The following is a 26,299-nucleotide window of genomic DNA, read 5'->3' as shown; positions in this document are numbered from 1 at the left end:
GTCCAAAGGCCATATGCTCGAACTTTGAAATTTCCAACACAGGCTCTGCGCTGATATCCAGCACACTACCGAGGCAGAGATAGTAGGAACTGCGTCTGCTGGGGAATCTGAGATAACAAGGTGTGGAGCTGGATGAACACAGCAGGCCAAGCAGCATCAGAGGAGCAGGAAGGCTCCAGAAAAGGAAGAAGAAAGGCCTCGGCCCGAAACGTCAGCTTTCCTGCTCCTCGGCCTGCTGTTTTCATCCAGCCCTACACCTTGTTATCTCACAATACTGTACCTCAGAATGCCTGCACATTTCCGTATGAAAGATTCCATACCATCATTGGAAGAGAACCAAACGTTGTCCCTCAATACATTTCATTCAGCCAGCATGACAAAGACATTATCTGTTCTCACTGCTTCCTCCCCCCACCCCCATCCCCCAAACAATGAGACATTTCCCATTCGTAGAATTCCTACAGTGCAGGAGGAGGCTGTTTGGCCTATCAAATCTGCTGTAACCCCCTCCCCCTAAAGAACATCACCCAGACCAAGTCGCCTATCTATCCTCATAAACTCCACATTTCCTGCGACTAATCCACCGAGCCTGCACATCTTGGGACTGTGGGAGGAAACCAGAGCAGGAAACCCACACAGACACAGGGAGAATGTGCAAACTCCACACAGACAGTCGCCCGAAGGTGGAATCGAACCCAGGTCCCTGACGCTGTGAGGCAGCAGTGCTAACCACTGAGCCACCGTGCCACTTCATTGTCCTCATTTTCTATTCTGTCAGCCTGTATATTCAAAGGATATCCTCTGTCATTTCTGCCACCTCCAGAATGACCCCACCACTAAGCACATCTTCTTATCCCTTTCTCGTCAGCATTCCAAACAGGACCATTCCTCCCAATGCCCTGTGCCACGTCTCTGTCTTTTCAACCCCTTTGCACACCACCTTCCCATGCAATCACAGGGAGTGCAACACTTGCCCTTTAGCCTCCCTCTCCTCACTGTCCAAAGACCCAAACACTCCTCCTGTTGAGGCAGCAGTCTAGTTCTTTCAATCTGGACAATAGGTTTGCTGCTGTCAATGTGGTGTGCTCTGCAGTGGGGAAACCAAATCCAGGCTGGGTGACTGCTTTGCGGAACAACTCTGCTCAGCCCATAACCATGGGTGTTTGCCATTTTAATGCACCATCTTCTTTCATGCCCACATTTGTACTGTAGACCTGCTGTAGAGTTCCGATGAAGCTAAAACACTCTAGGAACACCCTCTCTGCTTCGGCATTTTGCGGCCTTCAGGACTCAACATTCAGTTAAATAACATCAGAGCGTGAAATCTAAATTCCATTTTGTATGTGCACAGTTAGCCCTTCACCCCCCAGACCCCATCCCAGCCTCCCTATTCCAGTGTCTGATTCACTTGGTTTTGCTGTCAGCCTTTATGCTGCTGTTAACACTTACTATTGACACCTATTCTGGATTTATTTATCTTCTCTTTCCACCATTTCACTGCCTTATAATCTCTTATCTCCCACATCCTCTAACCTTCTCCTTATGCTCCCTTCTCTTCAACTTGCTTCTCTCCATCTTATATCTGCAACGTAAAATGTAACACTTGACTACCATATTCCGTTCCAAAGCAGAGTAATACAAGACTCGATTTGTTAACACTGATATCAGACCTGCAGAGTTTCTCCAACACTTTCCGTTTTTATGCTGTTACAAGTCCTCACTCAAGAAGCACCAGGCCACCCTTGAAACATAATGAACAGAAGATCGAACACCACTAGGCCCTTCAGTTTCTCAAGTCTGTCATTGATCTGTCCCTCAACTCAATTTTTACACTTTTATTGACTCTCCTCAAAACCTTCACCCAATAAAATTAGAAAGGAGTTGTTATTAAGTGTTAGTTTGAAAAAGGCCAGGAAAACAGTAATGAACTAAACGCTGATTAATGGAGACAATCAAAGTCATTTCTCCTTGTTCATTACTTTAGGTTCAATGGTAACATTTAATCTGTTTGATTGTAAGACAATGCAAAATTAGTTTGCAGGAGGAAGCATTGAATGCATGACCCTAAAGTGATTATATCTGGCAGAGGCTGAGATTGAAGTGTCCACATTCTGACAATCTGGATTAGTTTGGTTCTCTGATAGCCCCTGATTTTGTTTTGCTGCTTTGATTTCCTACTGCCTTGAGTAATGGAAAACAAATAATGTATCACTTTTGAATTATTAGACGTAGGCATTGGAAATCAAATTGATGTTAATTTTGCAATTCTGATATTTCACATTTGGGCATTATTTTGCTTTTGCTTTCATTCCTCTCAATTGTTCAGGTGGAATATGTACAGGTACAATCAGCTCTACCTCAATGTAAGGTGTGCGTGCGTGTAGTTAAAGGATTTACAAATTGTCTTTGGTGAAAAATAATTCATGTTGTGAGAGACTTAAACTACTGGATAGATCTTATATTTTAAGTGGCTGACAAATAGCACTGAAGAGGCCACAGCCATTATGTTTTAATCGCCCACTTGCCTAAATAAGAGCAGCTCCAAAAATAGCTGGGATGCTTGACACCAACCAGGATGAAGCAACCTGTTTAAAAACCCAAAAGCAGTGCAGATGCTGTAAATCAGGAACAAAAGCAAAGTTACTGGAAAAACTCAGCAGGTCTGGCAGCATCTGTGAAGGAGAAAATAAGAGTTTCGCGTCTAGTGACCCTTCCTCAGAACTCACGACAGGACAACGCATCCTGTTTATTTGACACCACATCTGCCATTTTAAACATTCACATCTCCACAGCAGTGCACAGTGTCAACAGCAATGTATCATTTACAAGATACGCTGCAGTAACTCAACACAATTGTCCCAACAGCACCTTCCAAAGCCAAAACCTCTACTGCTCGGAAAGACAAGGACAGCAGATACATGGGAGCACCACCACCTACAAGTGCCTCTCCAAACTGCACACCCTGACTTGAAACTATGTCACCATTCCCTCTGTGTCTCTGGGTCAAAATCCTGGATCTTCCTCCCTAACGGCATGGTGGTTGCACCTCCAGCACATTGACAGCAGCAGTTTCGGAAGACAGTTCACCATCACCTTCTCCTTTGCAATGCAAATTGCCAGTAAAGACTGGCCTTGCCAGAGACACTCACAGCCCAAGCAAAAATGCAATCTAATTCTGACAAAGGCTCAGCTTCACCAGTAAACCTGTCAATAAATCCATAGCCTCACAACTTTTTATACGTTGAGTCATTGAATATTTTTAAGGTTATGTTAGATTCATGATTTCATATGTTACAATGCATATTCATACATGTTCAATGTGAAGAAGGATCTCCTGCTCTCAATCTCTTTAACCTTGTTTCTTTGGCCCTTCATCTCAGATCCTTCAACTTCCAGAAACAAGTCTATTTCTATCCACTCAGATGATTGTGTACTGGTACTTCACTTGCAGTAATTCAGAAACTCCACAGAGAGGGAGAGACACAGCCCCCCCAAAAGATCTGTACAGGCCAATATAGACCATAAAACATAGGAGTAGAAGTACACTTTTGATCTATCAAATCCACTCTGTCCTTCAACACAGACTGTGAGTTAACCAAACCTCCATCCATGCTAATATGCTAAGTTGCATTATGTGCTGTACATCATTGGATGCTGTTGGTATTACATTTACATCTATTAGCTCCTTTTTATCTCCTTAAAGAACTGTATGAAATTTGTCATGACTTTCCCTTCGTGAACCCATACTGCCTGTGCTTGATTATATTGTATTTCTAAATGCCCTACAATTACATCGTTTATATTATAATGTCAAAATAGTTTCCCTGGCATATACTTTTACTTTGCAATGCTTCATTTAGCCCCTCTCAAACGCTAGCCACTCTCATTAGTTTCTATAAAGAAGCCACAATAATGCTTGATGTGTAGTTTGACAGAGAGTTAACTTTCAGGCTTATCATTCACTATAAATGCAAAGAGCAGGATGTTTTGATTTCATTGTTATATTTGAGGGTCAAGATTAATTTTAACAGAGGGTGAGTATCTTCACAGATGGACATTAATCTTTAATCAATGAGCCTTTAACGTTTTTTTAAAAAAGCAATGTAAGAGGTCACAGCATTCTGACACTTAACAACAGAGCAGGCATGGTTGTGAGTGATCTCTGCTGTTACCAGGTTAAAAGTTTCAATCAGGTGAGGAATAATTTCAACCTAAATTGCCTGTTGTACCAGAGAAAATAAAGTTTATTCTTGTAGAAAATTAAGTAGAATCCCTGGAGCAGGTAGGTTAGGCAGTAGATTGGATTTAAATGCTAAGTTGATATAACTGAGAATTGTAGAATTGAAACCACCCCCCCCCCATTCCCTTTTGAAAATTCTCCTGTGGGAACAGTATCCTGATTACCACCCTGCCATGTGGGTTGATCTCAATTATTCATTTAATCTGTTGGAGCCAAATGTCCAACATCTAAAGATTAGAGTGTTGATGGTTTCCACTAACAATAAATGTAATGAGATAATGCTGCACAATGGAGTTAATAAGCTACCAGCTGCTAAACCATTGCAAGCCCTGGCAATACCTCTGTATATTTGCTTGCTAGAGACAGGGAAAGATTGGCCTTGATTAACTGAGCATCCAATTTCTGGGCATTGGTGTGTCTCTTTACCATCTTCTGGGCCAAGGTTAAGCCAGTGGTAAGTTGTAGACATGAACTTTCTTTCTGTCTCCTCATGTAGATAGGTAATTAGCTTACACCGTCATGTTGATGGAAATATTTAAACATGTCTAGATCACAAAATTAGTTACGAGGAGAACTATTCAGTGCCACATTACAAAAAAATGTGCTCTAAAACTCAGCATCGTGGGTTCTGCAGAAACTTGAGAGATTTATACAATTTCTCAAGTGTTGACTCTTTCATCTTTCCACCGATGGTTTGAAATCTTCTTCCCTTCTGATCAGACAGATTGTGCTTTCTTTTCTACAGAGTGCAGGGAATGTAAATTAATATGGCATCGAGAAACTGCTCCAAATCCTGGAGTCAGTTCCGTTTGTTCCCTCTCTGCTGCTATGAGTTTAAACCAGGGCCTGCCACAGTTCAGATTCCAGGTCAGATAAGATAGATGTGGAGGACAAATGGAAGGAACAGGTCAAATAATGAAACCTATTCAAAAGGCAGATTTCAGAGAGTGTGATACAGGGGACATTTAACCTGAGACGGCTGTGCAAAGCAAATGATATTAAATTGTTGGCAGCAGTGAGAAGGGAAATGTTAGAGTCCATTATAAAAGATGTAGACAGGATTATTAAAAGGGAGTTTAGCATGTTTGCCTTCATTGCTCAGTCCCTTGAGTGTCAGAGTTGGGAAGTCATGTTGAGGTTGTAGAGGACATTGGTGAGGCCTCTTCTATAAAACTGTGCCCAGTTCTGGTCGCCCTGTTGTAGGAAGCGTATTATTAAGCTGGGAGTGGATTCAGAAGAGATTTACCAGGATGTTGCCAGGAGGGAAGGTTTAAATCTTAAAGAAAGGCTGGATAAGGTGTGTCTTTTTTCACTGGAGCATAGGAGGTTGAAAGACAACGTTACAGAAGTATAAAAAATAATGAGAAGTACAGGTAGAGTTGATGGTAGCTAACTTTTCCCCAGGATGGCGGATTTCAAGACTGGGTGGCGGGGGGGGGGGGGGGGGGGGGTGGGGGTGGTGGGGTGCATGTTTCAGATGAGATAAAAAAGCTTTAAAAATGAAGGGCAACATTTTTACACGGGGTGATTCTTGTGTGGAATGGACTCCCAGAGAAAGTGGTGGATGTGTATGCAATTACAGTGTTTAAAAAACATTTGGATAAGTACATGAAAGCAAAGGTTTGGTGGGATATGAGCCAGGAGCAGGCAAGTGGGACTAGTTTAGTTTGGGATTATATTAGACATGGACTGGTTGGACTGAAGGGTCTGTTTCCGTACTTTATGACTCCATGTTATAACAGAGCATTTAGAAATAAATAATATAACCAAACATTGTCAGTGTGGCTTTGTGAAGATAAATCATGCCAGACAAATTTATTTCAATACTTTGAGGAGGTAACAAGCAGGATAGATAAAGGGCAACCAGTAAATGTAGTATATTTGGATTTCCATAAGTCATTCGATATAGTTCCACAAAAATGGCTTAGCCACTAAATATTATCAAGGCTGAGAAAGCCAGAATTTTAATCGGCAAGGGAATCAAAGGATATGGGAGCTAGGCAGGAATGTGGAATTGGGGATAATTATGAAGCATATGGATCAATATCATATATCATCGCAAGGAGTTCCAAAAGCAGAGGTAAAAAAGAACAATTGCATTTGAAAAGACCCTCGCACATTGCCCCCAAACACTGGACTTTACATTTGAGAAATAATGTATTTATTTTAGAATGTAAATTCTGGCAAGGGACTGATGAACTTGGGCTCTTTCTGTTAGGTTAATTGAGGGAAAGAACAAAAGGAACTCTATCCTGCAGTGAGGGGAGTCCAGGACAAGGGCTAGCTTCATATCTTCACAGGGGCAGAATTCTGGCGAAGTGAGTTTCCTAGTATGTGTGGAACCAGCCTGATTTTCATTTGGGTGCCTTCTACAAACGGTGGTTGATTCACTCCACCAAAACTTGGTCCAAAACCTTAAAACTGATCTGGTTAAGTAAAATCCATGAGACCGTATCACGTAACAGGTTGGGATGGAATGAAATACATTGACACTGAAGATCATTGGCACCATTTGTAGTGTTGAATTCAAAAGGGAGATACGTTCCTGGGGTAAGACAAATTGGCGGAAGACTGGTGAATTGAAATTGAAAAGATAAAGCTCCTGTGACTATCTGGACAACAGCAAAGGCCTAATGGGCTAATTGGTTCAGTCCTTTGAGCTCTATCACTGGAAGATGATTTTATCTTGTCAGTCATATCACCAGTACCACTCCCAAATAAACATCCCTCACATGCGGACTGAAACATTGGACGTAGAAAGACTGTGGGCATAGGGGAAGCTCCGCACATACCGACTTCTAGAAAGCTTCCCATAAAATGACGAAATGTAGGAAAACCTTCTTCTCAATATTCCATAGGCATATGTGTCCGCTTGTAGCATTGTGCTCTAATGAGATCAAACCACATAACTGCTAAACTGAGGATTCTGTCTTGTTGAGGTTGTGCTTTATAGGCGTCTCAGCTACTGGGAAAGGTACAGTTCTTTGTTTGCTGGAAAACGGAAACATCCGAGCACAGTGCACCAGGCTTTCATCACATCAAAATTTCTTAGTCACTTACATGTGCTGTCATGGAATATTCGCCACTTGATTATAACCTTTTGCAAGATCCATCAGTGCTATAGCGATTAATTGCCAGGAGTCCCTTTTCTTGTCTGCTATTGAAATGATTGTTATACTGAACAGCTCAAACAAGGCCAGAAGATTGTTATCGAATGAATACAATGACTTGTCCCTTTGTTGCTATCTGTGACACCGATTACCTCATGGGTTATAAACTACCTCCCTGGGTCTAAGAGGAAGTGTCTTTATATTCATTGTCATATCTGATTAACTGAGCCGACTAATCCTTTACAACCAAACAACGCACTGGGAAATTAAATTTGTCAAAGTCAACCATTAGCATGACCTCACCCATATAACAAATGGCTGCTGTAGGCGTAGGTAGTTTCTCCATAATTTGCCACTAGATCTTTTATTTTTGAAGTGGGAAAGTATTCGGTCTGTGAGAGAACTTCTCCACTCTGCAAGTGGACAATTCGAATCAGGCAGAAGGAGGCAGTCTGCACTGAATTGCCTTCAGCAGGCGTGGGCAACTTATAGAGTGCGATGCACATTCTCATCTTCTCTGGACTAAGAAAGGGGAAAGGTAGTCAGTGATCTCATTCCAAATTGTGCTTAGGAAGGCTCTTACATTTTGATGTCAGATCAGGATCAGGATTGACTGAGATGCCTGCCACTGACAAAGAGCCTTCATTGCTCACTGTCTAGTCTCACATCAAAGGCTGGGAACCTCCAACATGCAACAAAGGCCTAGAGCCGACACTTTCGGGTGGTCACCTACTGTTGATGGCAGCCCTTTTCCATTCCCAGTGGTTTCAACAGAAATAAAAACCAGGCAGTTTGCACCATGGGTAGCTGGTCTGATTTTCCACTCAGCATTTATTCTCGGGTGGCAAGTGGGAGATCTACACTGAACTGTCGCTGTTTGGTTATGATTCTGTTCGAAGCTCTCGCCCAGTTCCTCGGTTGATCACTCAGAGACTGCAGGGCGAGTGGCTTAGGAGAACCATAGACTGTGGCTCTGTGATTCCTCCAGCCCATGCCCTTGCACATTGCACGCTCTGCCGGACACACTTTAGCAAGGGGCTCTCTGAATGTCAGTAAGTCAGTAGGCCACAGGTGGAAAGAAGAGAAATAAAACACTTAAGTAGGAGAACAGCCCTAACTTCTGAAAGGGAATGGGGCCAAACAAGCTGCACTGGCAATGTCAAAAGCAAGCTCCTCAGAATGTCAACATAGCTGGTCCTCTTCAGGGAATCAGCTTTCTGAACTGTCCTGTAAAAGAGTAAAATACCTCTATTAATTAGTTGGTAGAGGTTCTGCTTTTCTTTGTTTCATTTCAAAGGTCCCCCATGTGTGATGGTTGGGTCCGTGGGTGACTACACCTTTCAGCTGAACACTTGAGGCTACCATCGTAACTGGAAGGTATAAAACACTTTGCGCACAGTTATCGAGTGGCAGAGTGAGCTGCATTTTCGGATTTGGTTTTGACCTGTCAAATTGTCTTGGCACCATAGTCTTGTTTATCTGGACGTGAGTTTGCTCGCTGAGCTGGAAGGTTAGTTTTCAGACCTTTCGTCACCATTCTAGGTAACATCATCAGTGAGCCTCCGACGCAGCGCTGGTGTTATGTCCCGCTTTCTATTTATCTGTTTAGGTTTCCTCGGGTCGGTGACGTCATTTCCTGCACTGGTGATGTCATTTCCTGTTCTTTTCATCACAAAACGTCTGAAAACGAACCTTCCAGCTCAGCGAGCAAACTCACATCCAGAACCTCAACCTGAGCTACAAATCTTCTCAAAACTCGCTAGTCTTGTTTATACTCGCTGGAATGCAGAAAGCTGGCATGCATGAAACAGCGTCCAGTGTTTATATTGGGAAATGGAGGCTCTCTCACCCCACTTGAAGTATCTGCCCCAATTTTCACAAAAAAAGAAAACGAACTTTCATTCAGAGATAGTCCCTTACACAAACTTATGAAATTCCAAAATGCCTCACAGACAGATTTGGAAGTGTGGTTGCTGCTGCAATTTGGGGAAACTCAGTAGCCAAGTTGTAAACAGCAAATGCCCACAACTAGTATATCATAACGACCAGATAATCTTCCCTAGTCAGGACATTGTGGATAGCTTGCTTTCAAAATAGTTCTGTGAGATCCTGGAAGTGTTACAATAGTGATCAATCAAATTTTCGCTTCCACCACCTAATACCTGAGATCTTGCAGGGCCAAGATGGTTTATACAAGAGGACAAACACAAACGTGGTTGCTGTGATTACCTGACCACACATTGAGGCTCGTTCAGGAAGTCACCATTGAGTGCACAAAAGTGTCAGCATTGAATTTTATCTAAGGGCGCTGGGTTGAATCTCACTGTGTGGAGCTGAATGAACACAGCAGGCCAGGCAACAATCAGAGGAGCAGGAAAGCTGATGTTTCAGGTCAGGATCCTTCTTTTCTGAAGAACGGTCCTGACCCAAAACAGCAGCTTTCCTGCTCCTCTGATGCTGCCTGGCCTGCTGTGTTCCTCCGGCTCCACACTGTGTTATCTCAGACCCCAGCATCAGCAGTTCTTACTATTTCTGAGCTGAATCGTACTGCCTTTTTAATGAATATGAGTTACATTAAGTTTGGTGGATTGATTCCCACTGCCGGCTGGGATGAATTTTCTCACTGTAACTTACCAAACTCATCGTATTAATAGGCATTCCTGTCCTTGTGGAGAGTGTTTCATGTCTGATTGCTGCCCGTCTCACCACGCACCATTCGCAGAGCAACTCAATGCTCACTGGAGATCCCAGAATTGACCAGCATCTCTGGTGCTGATGTCATCTTCAAAAGGTCATCGTATACCTGGATAAGCACAGCCGCTTGATTGGGAAGGCACTTGGGAAAAGGGTACAAGATACAGTGAAAAGGTCTTGACGTTGAGATAGGTCTCACTGAACATCTCACTTGACACCAGCATCATCTTTCCAAAGCACACATTGCTCAAAATCTGATAAGATGCCACCTATGGAATCCAGATGATTGAGTCAGCAATAAGAAATTCGCATCTCCTGTTCAATTCACTCTTGTATGATAAGTGCGCATCATTGGACATCAACTATTCAGCTTGGAAGGATATTGGAGCCAGACTTGGGAATATACAAACAAACCACATTGCAGTAACACACAAAACCAGAAATGGCTGGAGAAACTCAGCTGGTCTGCAAGCATCTGTGGAGAGAAAACAGAGTTAACATTTCAAGATCAATGACTTTTCCTCAGCAGCTGTGATGGAAAAATTAATTGGGAACATCAACAGCAGTAAGTCTGTCTCTGTCTCCCTGTCTGTCTCATCATGTTGGAAGACAGCAGTCAATGGAAAAGCAAACTGGAGGAACAGCCATTCACTGAGAACTCAAAGATATCTATAAACTTTTCTGCTGCTGAGGAGATGAGTCAGCCATTAACCAACGTAGTCTCAGGTTAAAAATCTAACACTCAAGGACTGTAACAACAACTAAACTGAGTGGCCTTTATTCTTCCTGTCTGTATCAGATACTTTCTCCTTTTACAAAGACATATTTTCTTTCCTTGTACGTGTGCAGTCAATGGTAATGCTTTACCTTTCTCGGGATTTGTAGGAAACCAAATTTATCCTTCTATTACTGAAGAAAAACTTGTATGTGGCCACTTAATTTTGACCCTACTTCATTGTAGTCAACCTCATAAGAAAATCCTCAACACCCAGAATTAACCTAATGAACCCTCTCTGGACTGCCTCCAATATCAGTAAGTTTTTCCCTAGATAAGGAAAACCAAAACTGTACACAGTATCCCATGTGTGGTCAGACTACTATTTTGTATAATACCTCCCTATTTTGTACTCCATTCCTGTTAAAATAATGACCAACACTTCATTGGTCATTTCTATTCCCTGCTGAACTTAGATTCCGGCGTTTTGTGATCCATGAACGAGAATTCCCAAGTCCTTCTGTACTGCAACTTTCTGCAGTTTTTCTTTCCATTTAGTTTGGGAATTTGGAGCTCGTATTCCAACAAGGGAGGGAGCGTTGGAACAAACACCATGCTGACACAGACTCAGTTTCCATTGGGGTCCAGCTTTGTATCCCCTATGCAGGGAAATAGAGGTCCAGTAAGGGACACCCAACTCTACTAGATCAGCCAACTCAATGTAATAGCGCTTTGCTTTTACATGTGAGAAACCTAAAGGATTCTTGCTTCGTGGAGGTAATGTGTAAAGAAATTGTCGTCATTGTGTAATCCAATCCTTAACGTTTTCCCTATTGTAAGTGTAATGTGATGAATACGAGTCTCCTTGGGAGCTGTGAGCTTTAAGTTGAGAGTTTGTTTTTAAAAGCTGGTTTGAATGAGTCTAAACTTGCCTGTTATTTACATTCTTAGTATTAGATGAGTGCTCCAAGTATCCACAGCACTAACTCTGCAACTTATTTCCGTGTTACACTGATTCAAAACCCTCCATTTCATGGCCTTAACAGATGGACAGAAAGTGGTCCAATAGACCGAAAGCTTCAGGACAGTCCAGTGGTGAGAAAATACAGCTTCTTAAGTGTCGGTTTTGTGTATGCTCTGGGTATAAATAGATTTCTTCCATCTCAACATTTGGATCCCAAAAACTAAAGCGTCCCACTAAAGTGCGAGGTAAACTCCACTGCCCTCCTGATTTTGAAAAATTATTTGTAATTTCCCTCAAAACTTTCGGACACAAAGGTGGTATTTAATTCAGGTACTGGGTGGGTCTTGCCTGCCAGTTGGAAGTCAGCAGGAAATCCCACTGGGCTCCTCTGGGCAAAGCCCACCATAACAATTCCCAGTTAGCCATTAAAGTTGGCAACAGTGAAGAGGCCCTTTGAGACCACCTGGTCAACCAGACGTTGGCAGCCATCAGCTGTAGACTGGTGACAGCTTGCTGGCCATACACCCCCTACAGGCTGAGGAGCAGTGAGGGACCCAGATCACCGTGTGTGAGGGCAGGATGGAGGTTGGGGAGGAGAGGCGGTAGCAGTGTCATAGTGAGGTTCCACAGCGAGGAAAAAAGTTTGTCTTTTGGGTTCTCTATTTGGCCCCAGCTCCACCTGCCATGGAATTCCAGTAATGGTGATGTAGACCCTGAAGTGGCCTTTAATTGCCCAGTGAAAGGCAGGAATGCTATAATCTTCCCCCACCTCAATGTTAATTGGAGCAGTGACAGGAAGACCTGTTACCCTCCTCCCCAGTTTCCTGTGTGTGTTTTTGTTTAGTATAAATCTGGTTGTTTGCTACTCTTTTTAATCATCTGCACACCATGGTCTGGTCACCCATGCAGTTAGTCTATTTCACAGTGAAATGGATTTGAACTGAATTAGTTTATTTTCTAAGGTTTTATTCCCTGAAATCGGGAATTCTTTCCAAGTCAACGATATTGTTTTTATAAATACTGTGGCTCTTCAGAAATCTAATTTGGGTTTAATTCGTTACCCACTAATTTGTCTGTGTAACTGTCCTTCTGTCTCTTTGGACTCTATTCACATCTATCGTTTACCCCTTAATCCCTCCCCCCACCTTATCTTCTCCATATAAACCAACATTTTCCTAGTTCTGAGGAAGGGTCACTCAACCCAAAACTTTAACTCGGATTTCTCTCCACGGATGCTGCCAGACCTGCTGAGCTTTTCCAGCAATTTCAATTTTTGTTTCATGTTTAATTATCCTTTACAGCAGCAATGACTGAACACCTTATGACTGTCGTTTGAGTGTTGGTTTTAAGGGTCCAGCGTTAGCTTAGTAGCAGCCTTGTACCTGAGCCAGCCACTTGTAGAGCTACTGAGAGAGTGCTGAGCAGTCCAAGGTACTGTCTTTTGGCCAAGATATTAGATTGAGAATTCATCAGCTGCCTCAGATCTATGCGAAAGATCCTACGGCACTGTTGGAAGTAAAGCATGGGTTAATCCCAATATCCTGGTTAGGAGTAAAACCTCAATAAATGTTATTGAAGCAGTCAATTGAAACAGTTATCTCGAGCCAATACTGTTTTTTTTTTGTGAAAATTGGCTGCTGTGTTTCAACAGGTAGGTAAACCCATCAAAACTAATGCTTTGGCAGAACAGCTTAGTGATGTCCTGGAGTGATGAAAGAGGTTGTATAAATGTATCTCCCTGTAGTATCATTTCCAAGTTATTTTCTTTTCATCCAATGTTTTCCCTCCTCTGCTGAGAATGACATGTTTATAGGCACAAACCACAGTTTCAGAGAAAATGCTTTACTTTCTTTTCAAGTGCACTCCCTCTCTGCTGTCACTCTTGAGTTCTTTACATGGCAGCGAGTGACTTGGGGGAGAATCAAACTGGAGCGAGCCAAGAAAACAGGCATCACATTGGAGATGGGGAGCAGTGGGGTTGGAGATAATTCAGAAGGAAGGGCCTTTGATGGACTTTGAAAGCAGAAAACAGATGTATTGAGGAAGGGAAAGGACATTCAAGGAGCAGTGGGTGGGTGCGAGAATAAATTGAAACGATTGCTCCTCTAGTCGCGATCAGCTAATTCCACTTCGACTGATGATCAAACCTGGGGCTTGATAGTTTCTAAGGATAGAGTAACTCCTGGCCAACATTAGAACCAATGGGCCAGCATTCTTTCTACAAGATCTTAGACAATAAGTCCTAGATGCTGATTGGGTTTTTCATAGTCATCAGTGACAAACATGATCAGAGATAATGGGAACTGCAGATGCTGGAGAACCCGAGATAACAAAGTGTGAAGCTGGATGAACACAGCAGGCCAAGCAGCATCTCAGGAGCTCAAAACCTGACGTTTCGGGCCTCGACCCTTCACACGTCAGCTTTTGTGCTCCTAAGAAGCTGCTTGGCCTGCTGTGTTCATCCAGCTTCACACTTAGTGACAAACATGATCTGTGTCTACTGCATGACAACAAGAGCCAGATTTTTTTTTATTTTTGCCAACTCCTCCTCCTTTGCCTGTCAATGGGAAGATACTTTGCACTGGCTGAGATCAGCTACCAAAGGATCGAACCTGGTACTTTTCTAAGCCATGACCAACGAATTTTAAATAGTGCTGAACCGCAGGAATGACTTGATTGATCTGTGTCCATTTCAAACTATAGAGTCAGATTTCATTCCAAGGTAAGATCATGTTGGTGTAATTTAAGATGACTTCCTTGGACCCGTGGCAGTAAATGTCACCTCAGCACCTCCGGAAATCTCTGACAGATTTGCACAGAGTGCGCTGAGGAAGCAGATTCTGACAAGTCCTATTGCCAAAGGTTAGTATCACAACTGAAGCACAGTGACAGAGGGCTAATTTTGACTCAAGAAGCAGTCTGAAACAGGCTGAAGGTTCACTATCACACATTCTGCTCTAATCTTAAAAAGTCAAGTCTGCTCCAATTTTCAGTTGCCGCCAGGTAACTGTGGATGGGAAGTATTCATTAAACTAGGTAAGGTACTTGGTGGATCTGAGTTTAAGTGACAAGACTGTTGACCCTCAGCAGAATAAAAACTCATTTCTTACCAAATGGTGTCATTATGTCAACGACATGCCATATCAAACATGTTTGCTATCGTCATGATATGCAGAACTATTAATTTCTGTTCAGCTCATACTTATAATGTGTTCAAACACTTACACCTTTGCATACTGCTTCCTGCTGTTTGTTGTTTTCCAAGTTAAGGAACCTAAATACTGTGAAGAGTTAAGGCTACAATGTAAGACATCCCCCAAGTGTAAGAGAGAAAATGAGCATTCTTGATAATGGCAATGTTAAGGATGTAAACTGTAGGAAGGTGGAAAGACAGATGCAAGGAACTCTTGAGTTTTGAGATCTGCTTGGGGATGTTTTTGGCGGTGTAGGTGGCACATGTTTACAGTTGAGCTCGGAGTGGAGGAAGTAGGACGATATATTTTGTACTTGAGAAGAATAAAATGAGAAAGTGTAAAGGAATGACTGGCAGATCTGCTGAGAAAGCATGAGCCCTCACTATTCAATACAGGCTGTTAGAAACAAATCAGACACGTGCGTAAATGTCAGCTCCTATCTGCCATTGTGTGAGACTTAAGGCTCCCAGTTCCTCCTGCTGCTGGTCTGTACATTCACGTGGCTGATCACACTGAGATTCATGTTCCTTGGGACTTTTCATTTATTCAATGTGTCTACAAATGTTGGTAACATGCAGCCAACCCTTCTCAGAAAGCCTTTTAAGACACCCTTAATTGTTTACAGAGATTATCGTTGCTACGACCTATAAATAGTTAAAATGTTCTATCATTCCATGGCTCTATAAATAACTAGAACATTCTATCACTGAGGGAAATAATTGACCAGTTTTTAGTAAATAGTGAGCATCATTGTGATCATGTGTCATGCATTACATTTCTTACATTTTAATGTGCTTATGTGTCTATTTAAGTATTTAGCACACAGACTTCATTTAGCTACTTTTGGTTTGCTTGAACTGTTTAAACAATCAACTTTGCAAAGTAGTATTTTTGGAGGTCTGCAGTCTTTCGAAATCAGGAGATTGGCATGTCTGAACAATAAAGAAAGAGCCTGATATGTAAACAATCTGCTCATTACAAGGATTTCTCTAGATGGAATATAATTGCTGTTTGCTGTCCTACTGCTTTTAACAGTTCCATTCTTTTCAATAGCAGTGCTCAGACAGAGAATCACAAAGAGAGATGGATGGAGCTGGCATTTCCTAACATTCATCAGCTTGAGAGTAGGCTGTTTGCAGCCTAGGCTCCTGGAAAAGCGAAAGCCTGCTGTTTGAACACCAATCGTTGTGCTTTTTCTCCCTTTCTCCGGGCATTACCTGTTCACCAACATGCAGTTCAATGGGAACCAACCATGTCTCGTCCAATTGACCATTCATGAGGGTGCCTAGGTTCTAAGCACTGACAACCAAGCCACCCATATCCATTCCAGTCCAACACCAGCATTTCCACATTGTACACGATTACAATAAAGGTCACTGGATCATGAGACCATGCAGGAACTTGAGGTGATTCTCTATCTCTTGAAGGCAAAGCTCAACATTCCTAGTGCTACCACAGCTGTGGTTGGCTAAAGCAGCACAAACTGGAGATCAGACCAAGCCTATTCTGGACTGTAGGACTTGAGTGCTTATTGAATAAAATGTCAAAAGACTGGGCTGCTTGTAGATGGACGAAGAGACCTCTGATAGTATCTAAGGACTTAACATAATATTGGGCAAATGAAGACAATGAACCAATGTTCTCTCAAACGTTCGTGCCAATACAGAATGACAAGTTGGGAAATCCATTTAGCCTGCCGCACACAGTTGTGATGAATAGTGAATCACAAAGCAGTTTGAACATTTCTCACCCCACTGAAGATTATATATTCTAGTGTGAGAGGTACGAAAAGGTAACTGAGGCTGATGAAGGGTGAACAAATTCTGGAAAATTCCTCTTGGACCTCCCTCCCTGTCGACAATTTGAACCAATTCAGGGGAACACACAGGGCCTGATTAGCATTACCCATGCTGTATATGGGCTGGCTCCCCCACCGTGCCCAGTGTCTCCCCACTGTCCTCCCCAGATTAGGCCAGACCCCCACTCCATTGAAAGGATGGGTAAACAACATTCTCAGGAGCCAATCCGATTGGGGAGGTGACAGGGTAGGGTTGTGGCATGTTTGGAAACCTGCAAATGATGCAGAGGAAGTTAGACATGCAAAACCAAACCAAACAAAGAAATACACAGTATTAACTGTAAATTTTTTTTTCAGAAAATGAAAAGATGCACAGTTGTAGCAGTCGTGAGACATTGGTCACAATGCAACTGTGACTCCTTGCAACAGACATAATGTGGAGCACTATCATTGACACCTTGCTATTAATGAGATCATCACATTGTTATATTTAGCACATATAATGCTCCCTTAAACTGCATCTCCTCATTCCTGCCTGGACAGTTGCTGTGCTCCTGGTTTTAATGGGAATGGTAATCTGACAATGATGTCACCTCTTGTTTCAGCTGAGCCAGCATGTGATATCCCTCACTGAGCCACAAGAAGTTGTGTCAATGCCCCAAGGAAATTCTCACTGATTTGCAGCTTGTGGTATCATGCTGCAGCTACACAGTTTCTTGGAGAAGACTGCATTAGCTTCCACAACATGCCAAAATTTAAAAAAAATGCATCTGTACAAATACACAGATGTGCACTCATATATATTCATATATGTATTTTTTTAAAGCCATCATTTATTCATATTTTAAAATATCCATTCGCATACAATACCTGGCTTTGACACTCTGGAGCCTTGCCCACTTCAGAAAGAAATTAGAGACTTGGAACAAGACAGAGGAAGACATTGTGCTGGGACTGCTTCTTCAAAAAGAAAAGTCAATTGTTCATTCATTTTATTTTTGCAAACTGCTGACATACAAGCATATATTGAATTACAGGCTGCAGGATTGCAGGGCTCATGAATTTTGCCTTCACTGATAAGTACCACATTTCAGGACAGAGAGAGGCAGGACCTCAACGGAACTGATGCTGCAGATCTTGTTTTGAGTCATCTCTAAAGGCCTTGTTTCAAAAGGCAGAGGTCTTTTTTTTCTCTCTCTTTTTCTCTCTCTTTCTCTCTCTTTCTCTATCCACCCTGTCTTTTTACCATCTACTCATACACTTTTACCCTTCATTTTCTCTTCTCTGTATTGCCGCACATGATGGTGCCCACTCCCACCTGTAACTCTTCTCAGTCAATGACACTTCTTTATCCATGAGCTTTGGGCAGTGCCAGCAGCCTCTTTGAACTCACAAAATTCCAACTCTGCCCTCACCTGATATTGTGTCAGTAAACATTGCAATAAGGAGCAGGAACACCAGTTGGCTTTCACGCTCTTTAAGCACTGTCATTGAAGCCTTGCCATTAATTGAAATGATCATATTATCTAGACTTAGTACCACTTTGGGCGACAATGTGCTAATGTAGTGCACCACTTGGCTGGTGCAGTATTGACAGTGCAAATGTAGAATTCATCCTGACAATTGATGTCTTTAATCTCTTGTCTGATTTAATGGGCAAAATGAGTCTTTGCACAATGTAAGGGTCATGTGTGCAGTGTACTCAAATGTATTTACCTGCAAGTGTGGCCAAAACTGTTAGCTCCTCCCTGTGGCCTAGGAACCTTTTCTTTTAACCAGGCATCACGATAATGCTGAGTAGGATAGTATCATTACCAACTCCCTCCAAGATTGGCCTGGAATCCTCTGGAATTGAAAAACATTCTCCAGAACTTTTCTGAAGAAGGGTTCAGACCTGAAATGTCAGCTTCCCTGCTCCTCTGATGCTGCTTGGCCTGCTGTGTTCATTCAGCTCCACACCTTGTTATCTCTAGAACACTGCTGTGTTCAATCCCGAAGACAGTGTTGTTGGGACATTCAAATTTTCTTCGCACACTTATCTTTACCAGAAGTAGAAACATTGGCAATGTGGGAATAAGCTGCTGTTTAGCTGACAGTCAAGCATCATGTAATTAACTAATGAGTCGTTTTGCTTTGCAAATGGAATTGGATGGCAGTGTGCCAGGAGGATGGATATAATGGCCAACTAATGATGGAGGGGTAAGTCAGGAGGACATTTGATCATAGTTGGCAGCCCTATTGGATAACCAAGCCAGAGGCTATCAATTCAGCTTTGCCTGATAGAGCCTATTATTTAAATAGCATCCAGTACCCATTGCAAGATATGACAACCAATTTAAAGTAAGGCTATTGGCACTAAAATGCCAGGCACAAGGTTCGTGTGCTTTTGGTCTATACCGAATGTCTGTATTTAGATCAAAAACAAAGCTGCTGGAAAAGCTCAGCAGGTCTAGCAGCATCTGTAAAGAAGAAAAACAGAGTTAATGTTTTGGGTCCGGTGACCTGAACTCAGAACTTAGTCTGTATTTAGATGTCTGACTGGGAAGAAAACAAGCAGGACGGTAATTGTTACGTTATTTTTGGCTCGTGGAATTGAAAAGCAAAGTGCTTGTGTGAACAGATGCATCACTTCCCTGTCCCCATCTTTTATGTGCATTCACGGGATGAGGGCATTGTGGCCAGAATTTATAGCCCATCTCTAATTGCCCAGAGGGCAGTTAAGAGTCAAGTACATTACTGTGGGTCTGGAATCATATGTAGGCCAGACCAGGTAAAGATGACAGATTTCCTTCCCTAAAGGGCATTAGTGAATATGCTTTTCCAGCAATTGACAATGGCTTTATGGTCATCATTAGATTCTTAATTCCATTTTTTTAAAAATCGAATTCAAACTTGACTATCTGCCAAGATAACAAAGTGTGGGGCTGAATGAACACAGCGGGCCAAGCAGCATCTTAGGACCACAAAAGCTTTTGTGCTCCTAAGATGCTGCTTGGCCTGCTGAGTTCATCCAGCCCCACACTTTGTAATCCTGGGTTCTCCATCACCTGCAGTTCCCATTATCTCTTGACTATCTGCCATGATGGGATTTAAACCTGGGTTGCCAGAACATTACCTGGGTTTGTAGATCAATAGTCTAGAATAATACCATTTAGGCTAAGCCTCCCTTTCATGCTTTCATACACGCATCTTGAACCTTCATACACATCCAACTATGTTGAATAAGTGTACAACTATTTCCAGTCCTGTCCTGTCCTGTTCTGTACTGAAAGTGATCAGGTTAGAGGCAGACTTTGTCCAATAGTGTAAAACAGGCCGTTAGTGTTGAGAGAGATGTAAAAATGGCTACCAGTTCACTACCGTCTGTTTTATGCTAACATACTAAACCAGCGTTGTCATTGTTTGGGAATTGAAGTTTAAAGTTGCTTAATCAAACCTAGAATATTTTCTGTACTGTAGCTGGTAGTACACCAGACTGCACTGCTCCCATGCTGGAGTACTTAAATTTATTGAGGGAAGACTCTTATAGATGAACAAAGGGAGTGAGAGGATGCCCTTGGAAACTTGAGAACATCCAAAACTCTGCTGCCTCAATCCTTACTTGCAGAAAAGCCTACCATGACCTTCTGCAGCACAGAGACACCGGCATTCCTTCAAATCTGGTGACTTGCAAATCCCTCGTTTTAATTTCTTCATCTTTCTGGCTGTGCTTTCAGCTGCCTCGGCAATGAAGTCACTTCCTGTTTCTGAACGCTGAAGCCCAGTGTCTCGAGAACCTTGCAACTACAGTTTCTTGTTAGAAACATTTCAGCAGATTTATAGTCACCTGATTTACAAGATCTGGTTTCAATCTTGTGAGTCTAAAAGGAGAAATGCCATTAAAAGAAGTTAGGACAGAAGGAATAGGAGTTGACAATTCAGCCCCTCAAGCATGTTCAACTATTCAATTAGATCAAGACAGTGAGCACAATGCTGTTCAGCCTTTCTCAATGAATGTGGGAAATGGATCCGAGGAGCTGATTAGCCTACTCCTGGTCCTATTTCCTTAGAAAACAGTTGAAAAGATGGTTCTTCTTGAAGGACAGTTTTCAATATGATTTACATGGGTCCAGACCTTTCCATGGAATGTTATTGAAATAACTCCCCAGAGGCTGGTATGCCATTACCATGTCACCCTTTGTTTATGCATGCATTGCGCTTGGTCCAACTCCCTCAAAGCCAGCTGTCAGAGTGAACAGAATCTCTGACACTCCTGTTTATAGCTGTCAGCCAGGGCTCCCCGATTGGATCAAATTAACAGCCCCAATCAGGGAACTCATATTCTCTGCGGTCAATCTGGCTGACCTCATTACAGTCACTACAGTCCCTTGGTTTTTGCGGCTAATGTAGAGTTTATTAGTGCCCTCTTTTAAAGTCATTTGTTTATGACAGGCAGCAACAAAATATAATTGACTTAATATCTGAATGCCAGCTATCAAACTTACTGACCCACACAGCTCAGGTCTAGTCTACAATGGAGAGATGCCCGTGCTGTAAAGTGACGCTTATCGCATACTAATGACTGCTCGATTGATGGCTGTGTGGGGTGTATTTGAAAGGGTCATGGTGAAAGGTATGAGGCATAGCTGAGTGTGTTGGACTGAGAAGTACCTAGAGTATTGAAGAGTGATAAAGTGAGGGATTTGTGGTGTGTCGGAGTGTGTTGGAATGACGTAAACAATGAAGACGGCAGTAACAGACTGACAAAGTGGACAGACAGGCCAGAGTGTGGATGAAATTTAACAAAGAGAAGTGGAAGGCGATTCGCTTTGGCAGGAGGAATGAGGAGAGGCAGTATGAACAAAGCAGTGTAATTTACAAGGGATGGAACCCTGGATACATGCTTAAGTTGTTCTTCCTTAAGTCACTGCAGGTGGGAAGACAAGTTGAGAAGCTTGCTAAAAAGGCATTAGAGATCCTTAGCTTTGTAAATAGAGCCCTTGAGAGGAATTTTTCACCACTACCCCCTAACATCCAGGGAGCAAGTATTGGAGGAGTGTGATGCCTATCACCCTTTATCTACCTCTGCTGGGATTTTGCCAAATGCTGAGCTAGGTATTGGGCAACTTTCTTGCCTTGGGCCATTAAAAGCCCTTAAGTAGCCAATTAATGACCACTTACTCCTACTCACTAGCATTGGCATTTTACCAGCAGCAAGACGTGGTCATTCCGTATTGTCAGGGTGCCGGGTAACCTGTGATAACCTTGCTGTGGACTTGGGGAGGGAAAGGATGACCCTTCTGTTTTGGCAATTTATGCCCAAGGCCCACCCCTTGCGCCGCCATGCTAATCTACCCTCCTGCAGCTCCAGCAGCATTCACTGCTCTCAATGGGCGCTGCTGAGACTAGAGAGCTGTCAGTCATCTGACTGAAAGCAGGAGATCCTGGTGGTGGAAGGCATGATCTCAGGAGGTTAAACCCTTGACAACCATAAAGTCTGACAGTGGCTTCCTGGACCTTGGAAGGAGGACTTGTCTCCAACATTTCATCAAATAGGGCAGGATTACTATCTCTACAGAAATTTATAACCATTCAGGACAAAAGCAAACAACTTCTGTAAAACACTAATTACACCTCACCTAGAACGTTGCAACCACTTTTGTGTCTTTCTCCTTAGGAACGCTATCTATGTGTTAGAGAGGATGCAAGGTAGATTTACTGGAATGGTATGAACACTGAAAGACTGAAGTTAAATAGACAGACTGGAGAAGCAGTTGTCAAGTTGATTAAAGAAGGTTATAGAGATAAAGATGTTGATTGAAGTGTTCAACGTTGTGAATGATCAAGTAAATAAGTAACACATGTCCAGTGGTGGAAGGATCAGTAACCAGAGGTATTATTGTTGGATGTAATGTAATTGGCAAAAGATTTAGAGCTCAAATCATTAATAAAAGAACCATTAATTATTATATTTTGCTTGAAAGATTGGCTGATTCAATAATCATTTCCCTGACCACTCCCTGTATACGTACATCCCTGAGAGACCAAAAATCTTTCTTTGTCAGATGTTCATTAGGGATTAGTTCTGGGGCCACCACTGTTTACCATATAATCATGATATCAATGACGGAAATGATTGTACAATTGTCAAGTTTATGGATGATCCAACAATAGTTGGGAAGGCAAATAGTGAGGATTACACCAAGAGTCTGTACAGCAACATAGACATGTTAGGTTTTGATCTACTTATCCTAGGAAAGACGTACTGGCATTGGGAGCGGGCAAGAGAAGCTTAACTAGGTCAGTCCCTGGTAACAAGGAGTTTTCTTATGAGGCGAGGTTGAGTAGGTCAGGCTTGTACTCATTGGAATTTAGAAGAATGAGAGGAGACCTTATTGAAACATGTATGATTCTTAAGGGGCTTGACAGGTTAGACATGGAGAGGTTATTTTCCATTGTGGGAGTGCATAATCTCTGAGTAAAGAGTTGCTCATTTAACACAGAGACTAAGAATGAAATTCTTCTGTCAGGGGGTAGTGAATCTGTGGAATTCTTTACTGCAGAGGGCTGTTGGGGTTGGTTGGTCAAGTATGTTCAAGGCTGATGCAGCGAGCTTTCTAATCGGTAAGGGAATCAAAGGTCAAGGGGATAGAGCAGGAAAGTGGATTTAAGGATTATCAGAACAGCCATGATCTCATTGAAGCATGGGGCAGAGTCAATAGGCCAAATGGCCTACTTTGCTCCTTGATATGGTCTGAAATAAACTTAACAATGTAGTGTCTGCAACATTCTGGGATCCAGAATTCACAGATTCACAATCCCTTGAGTGAAGTGGTTTCTCCCATCTCAGCCCTTCTGTCTTCTCATCCTGAGACAGCATGCCCATGTTCTATATTCCCCAGCTAAGCAAAACAACCACTCAAGGTCCACTCCATCAAGCCCCTTCAGAATCTTATACACTTTGGTGAGGTAAACCTCAGAGAATCAGGACCAATTTATTTATCCTCCCATCGTAGGACAAGTTCTCATTCCGGGAACCAACCTAGTGAGCCTTCACTATAAATTTTCCACTTGTACATTTTACCAATTTAATTCATGTTGAAACTTAACATGTCAATGTTGCTGTACAGACTCTTTGTGTAATCCTCACTATTTGCCCTCCCACCTAATTTTGGGTCATCCATAAACCTGACGATAGCTCAATCACTTCCGTCATTGATGTCATTATTATATTTTGGAAATGATTGTGGCCCCTATTGAATGTCCGACAAAGACAGATTTTTGGCCCCTCAGGGGTTTGCACATGTAGGGAGTGGGGCAGCAAAATGAGAAGGAAGATCAGCCATGGTTGTGCTGCGCAGTAGAGTTAGCTTGAAGGGCCATATGACTCTCTCTACTCCTACATTGTATGTTGATCTTCTGTTTTAACATTGAACATCTCACTGTAATTGTCTCCAATGTACTGCACAGGCATCCTCTCTGGTACAAAGCAGAATCTTAGAATGATACTACACTGAAGGAGGTGGTTCAGTTTATCCTGTTTGTGATGGCTGTCTGCTGGGAATAAGGTGGGATATATCCTCCAACAATGAACAACAGCCTTACCACACTCCCAATCCTTACAGCAATAGTCCCCCTTTAACTAGCCTTCAGTGCATCATTCAACGGGGTACACAATAGAGACTCGATCACTAAGGTGCCAGTGAAAGATATCCACTCAACTAAATATCTGTGAACTTTTATTAAAGCAAGTTCAAAAACCTGCTCAAATTGCACCATCTGGCCATTATATTGGTGTACGAGTGGACAGCTTGGCAAATGTAGACTAATGAAGTGGGACATTTCCAGCAATTTCCCTTGCACGCTCTCTGTTTAAATGTGTCCCTTTAATTTATCTTAGTGTGCTGAAACAAACCCTCCAGCAAGGAAGCCCTTGTTAGAAAGGTATGAATTTCCAGACTTCTCCTCAGTTTCCCCGCTGCCTCTCCAAACCACTTCAGTCAGGCAATAAATCGTAGCGTTTTGAAAGCTCCAACACTGTTTATACAAAGAGCAGTCTGCTGTGTCCCTCCTGCTGTGTCCCACTCTAACACTCTTCTTTTCCAACTTTGCAGATTGATGTGGAGGGCAAGCAGGAAGTGGTGCTTTACGATCAGTGCACGCGAGACCCAGACAAGCTGACATCGGACAGTTTCACCTCTGTACTCCTTGACAAACTGGAGAACTGCTTCCACTACGTCTCTCTTCTGGCAGGTACAGTTTCCAGCCACTTTCTACCCTGACTTTGGACGTCCTCGTCATTACTTTAAAAAGAGAAGTTACAACTTTCTTTCAATTAATATACTCGCAGAGTGATCAATGTTGTTTGAGATGCGCCTGGAGGTTTGTTGGATTAAATCTATCAATGATGCAAGTTCGTTTTTTTTATTTATTTATTTATTTATTTTCAAGGAGCTATTATGGACATTCAGGGCTCAGTCTTTGTTTGTTTGTGAAAGTTGTTTGTAAGGGAATACTGTTAGCATGGTGACTTGATATATCCGTAGGCAGCAGAAAGGTCCTAGATTGAATCCCAGGCCTGTGTTGTTGCCCTCAGGTGGGATAGAGGTTCTACAACTTGCCCTGACGAATTGCAGGAAAGTTAGCAGGGTTACAGGTGGGGGTCTCTGTTGAGCAGACGGTTTTGACTTTGATGGTTACTGTCGAATCCCCTACCATCAACATCGTAGGGTTTATCATTGACCCGAAACTAAATTGGGCCAGCCATGCAAATACTATGACTATAACGTCAGGTCAGAGGCGAGTAATACTGTAGTGAGCAACTCCCGACTCCTCGAAGCCTGTCCACTATCTACAAGTCACCAGTCAAGAGCGTGGTGGAATGCTCCCCATTTGCCTGCATCAGTCCAGCTCCAACAACACTCAAGCTTGGCATCATTCAGAGCAAAGTAGTAGCCCATTTGATTAGCATCACATTCACAAACATTCACTTCTTCCTAACACCTACAAGAAGCACAGCAGAAGTACTTCAACGGTGCTTGGATAGCACCTTCCAAACCCATGATCCCTATCATCCAGGTCAAGGGTGGCAATTACATGGAAAATTGCCAGCTGCAAGTTCCCTTTCAAGCCACATTTTGGCTTGAAGAAGTATCGCTGTTCCTGAGTGTCACTGGGTCAAAATCCTGGAAATCCCTCCCTGACAGCATTGTGGTCTACCTCCAGCACATGGACTGCTCACTACCACCTTTTCAAGGGCATTTCGAGACAAGCATTAATTACCAGCCCAGTCAGTGACCACCCACATGCTATGAATGAGTGAAATAAACTACCTTGCCCAATGTATGACTTACACATGAAAACAACCATTTGACATAGAGTACATCCGTGCCTCAAAAGAGGGGAAAAAAACTTGTAATGCTGCTGAGGCCTGACCCAGTAGATCTAAGGAATTGATTTCAAATCCCACCTTAGCGTCTTGCGGATTTTTGTTCAGTTTTTGTTAAGCCACAGAAGAAAACTCAACAGGAAAAGAATGGGCAGGCTTTCATTAACCACCCTCCCGTCCCTAAGATTTTGTCACTGAGTGATTCAACAATTTTTCT

General features: G+C 42.6%; 1 protein-coding gene across 3 annotated transcripts in view; it reads left to right on the top strand.

The window, feature by feature from the left end:
- LOC125459410 (dual specificity protein phosphatase 8-like) overlaps positions 1 to 26,299 on the top strand; it is a 225,493-nt gene that overhangs the window by 97,417 nt on the left and 101,777 nt on the right. For all 3 annotated transcript variants that reach the window (XM_059651891.1, XM_048545831.2, XM_059651890.1), the window contains one exon: positions 24,809 to 24,947. In XM_059651891.1, the coding sequence (XP_059507874.1) occupies positions 24,809 to 24,947 (139 nt within the window). The remainder of the gene's footprint in view (positions 1 to 24,808; positions 24,948 to 26,299) is intronic.

This window comes from Stegostoma tigrinum, chromosome 17 (genome assembly GCF_030684315.1).
Source record: "Stegostoma tigrinum isolate sSteTig4 chromosome 17, sSteTig4.hap1, whole genome shotgun sequence".
NCBI classification, from domain to species: Eukaryota; Metazoa; Chordata; class Chondrichthyes; order Orectolobiformes; family Stegostomatidae; genus Stegostoma; species Stegostoma tigrinum.
This window is presented reverse-complemented; position numbering and strand designations above follow the sequence as displayed.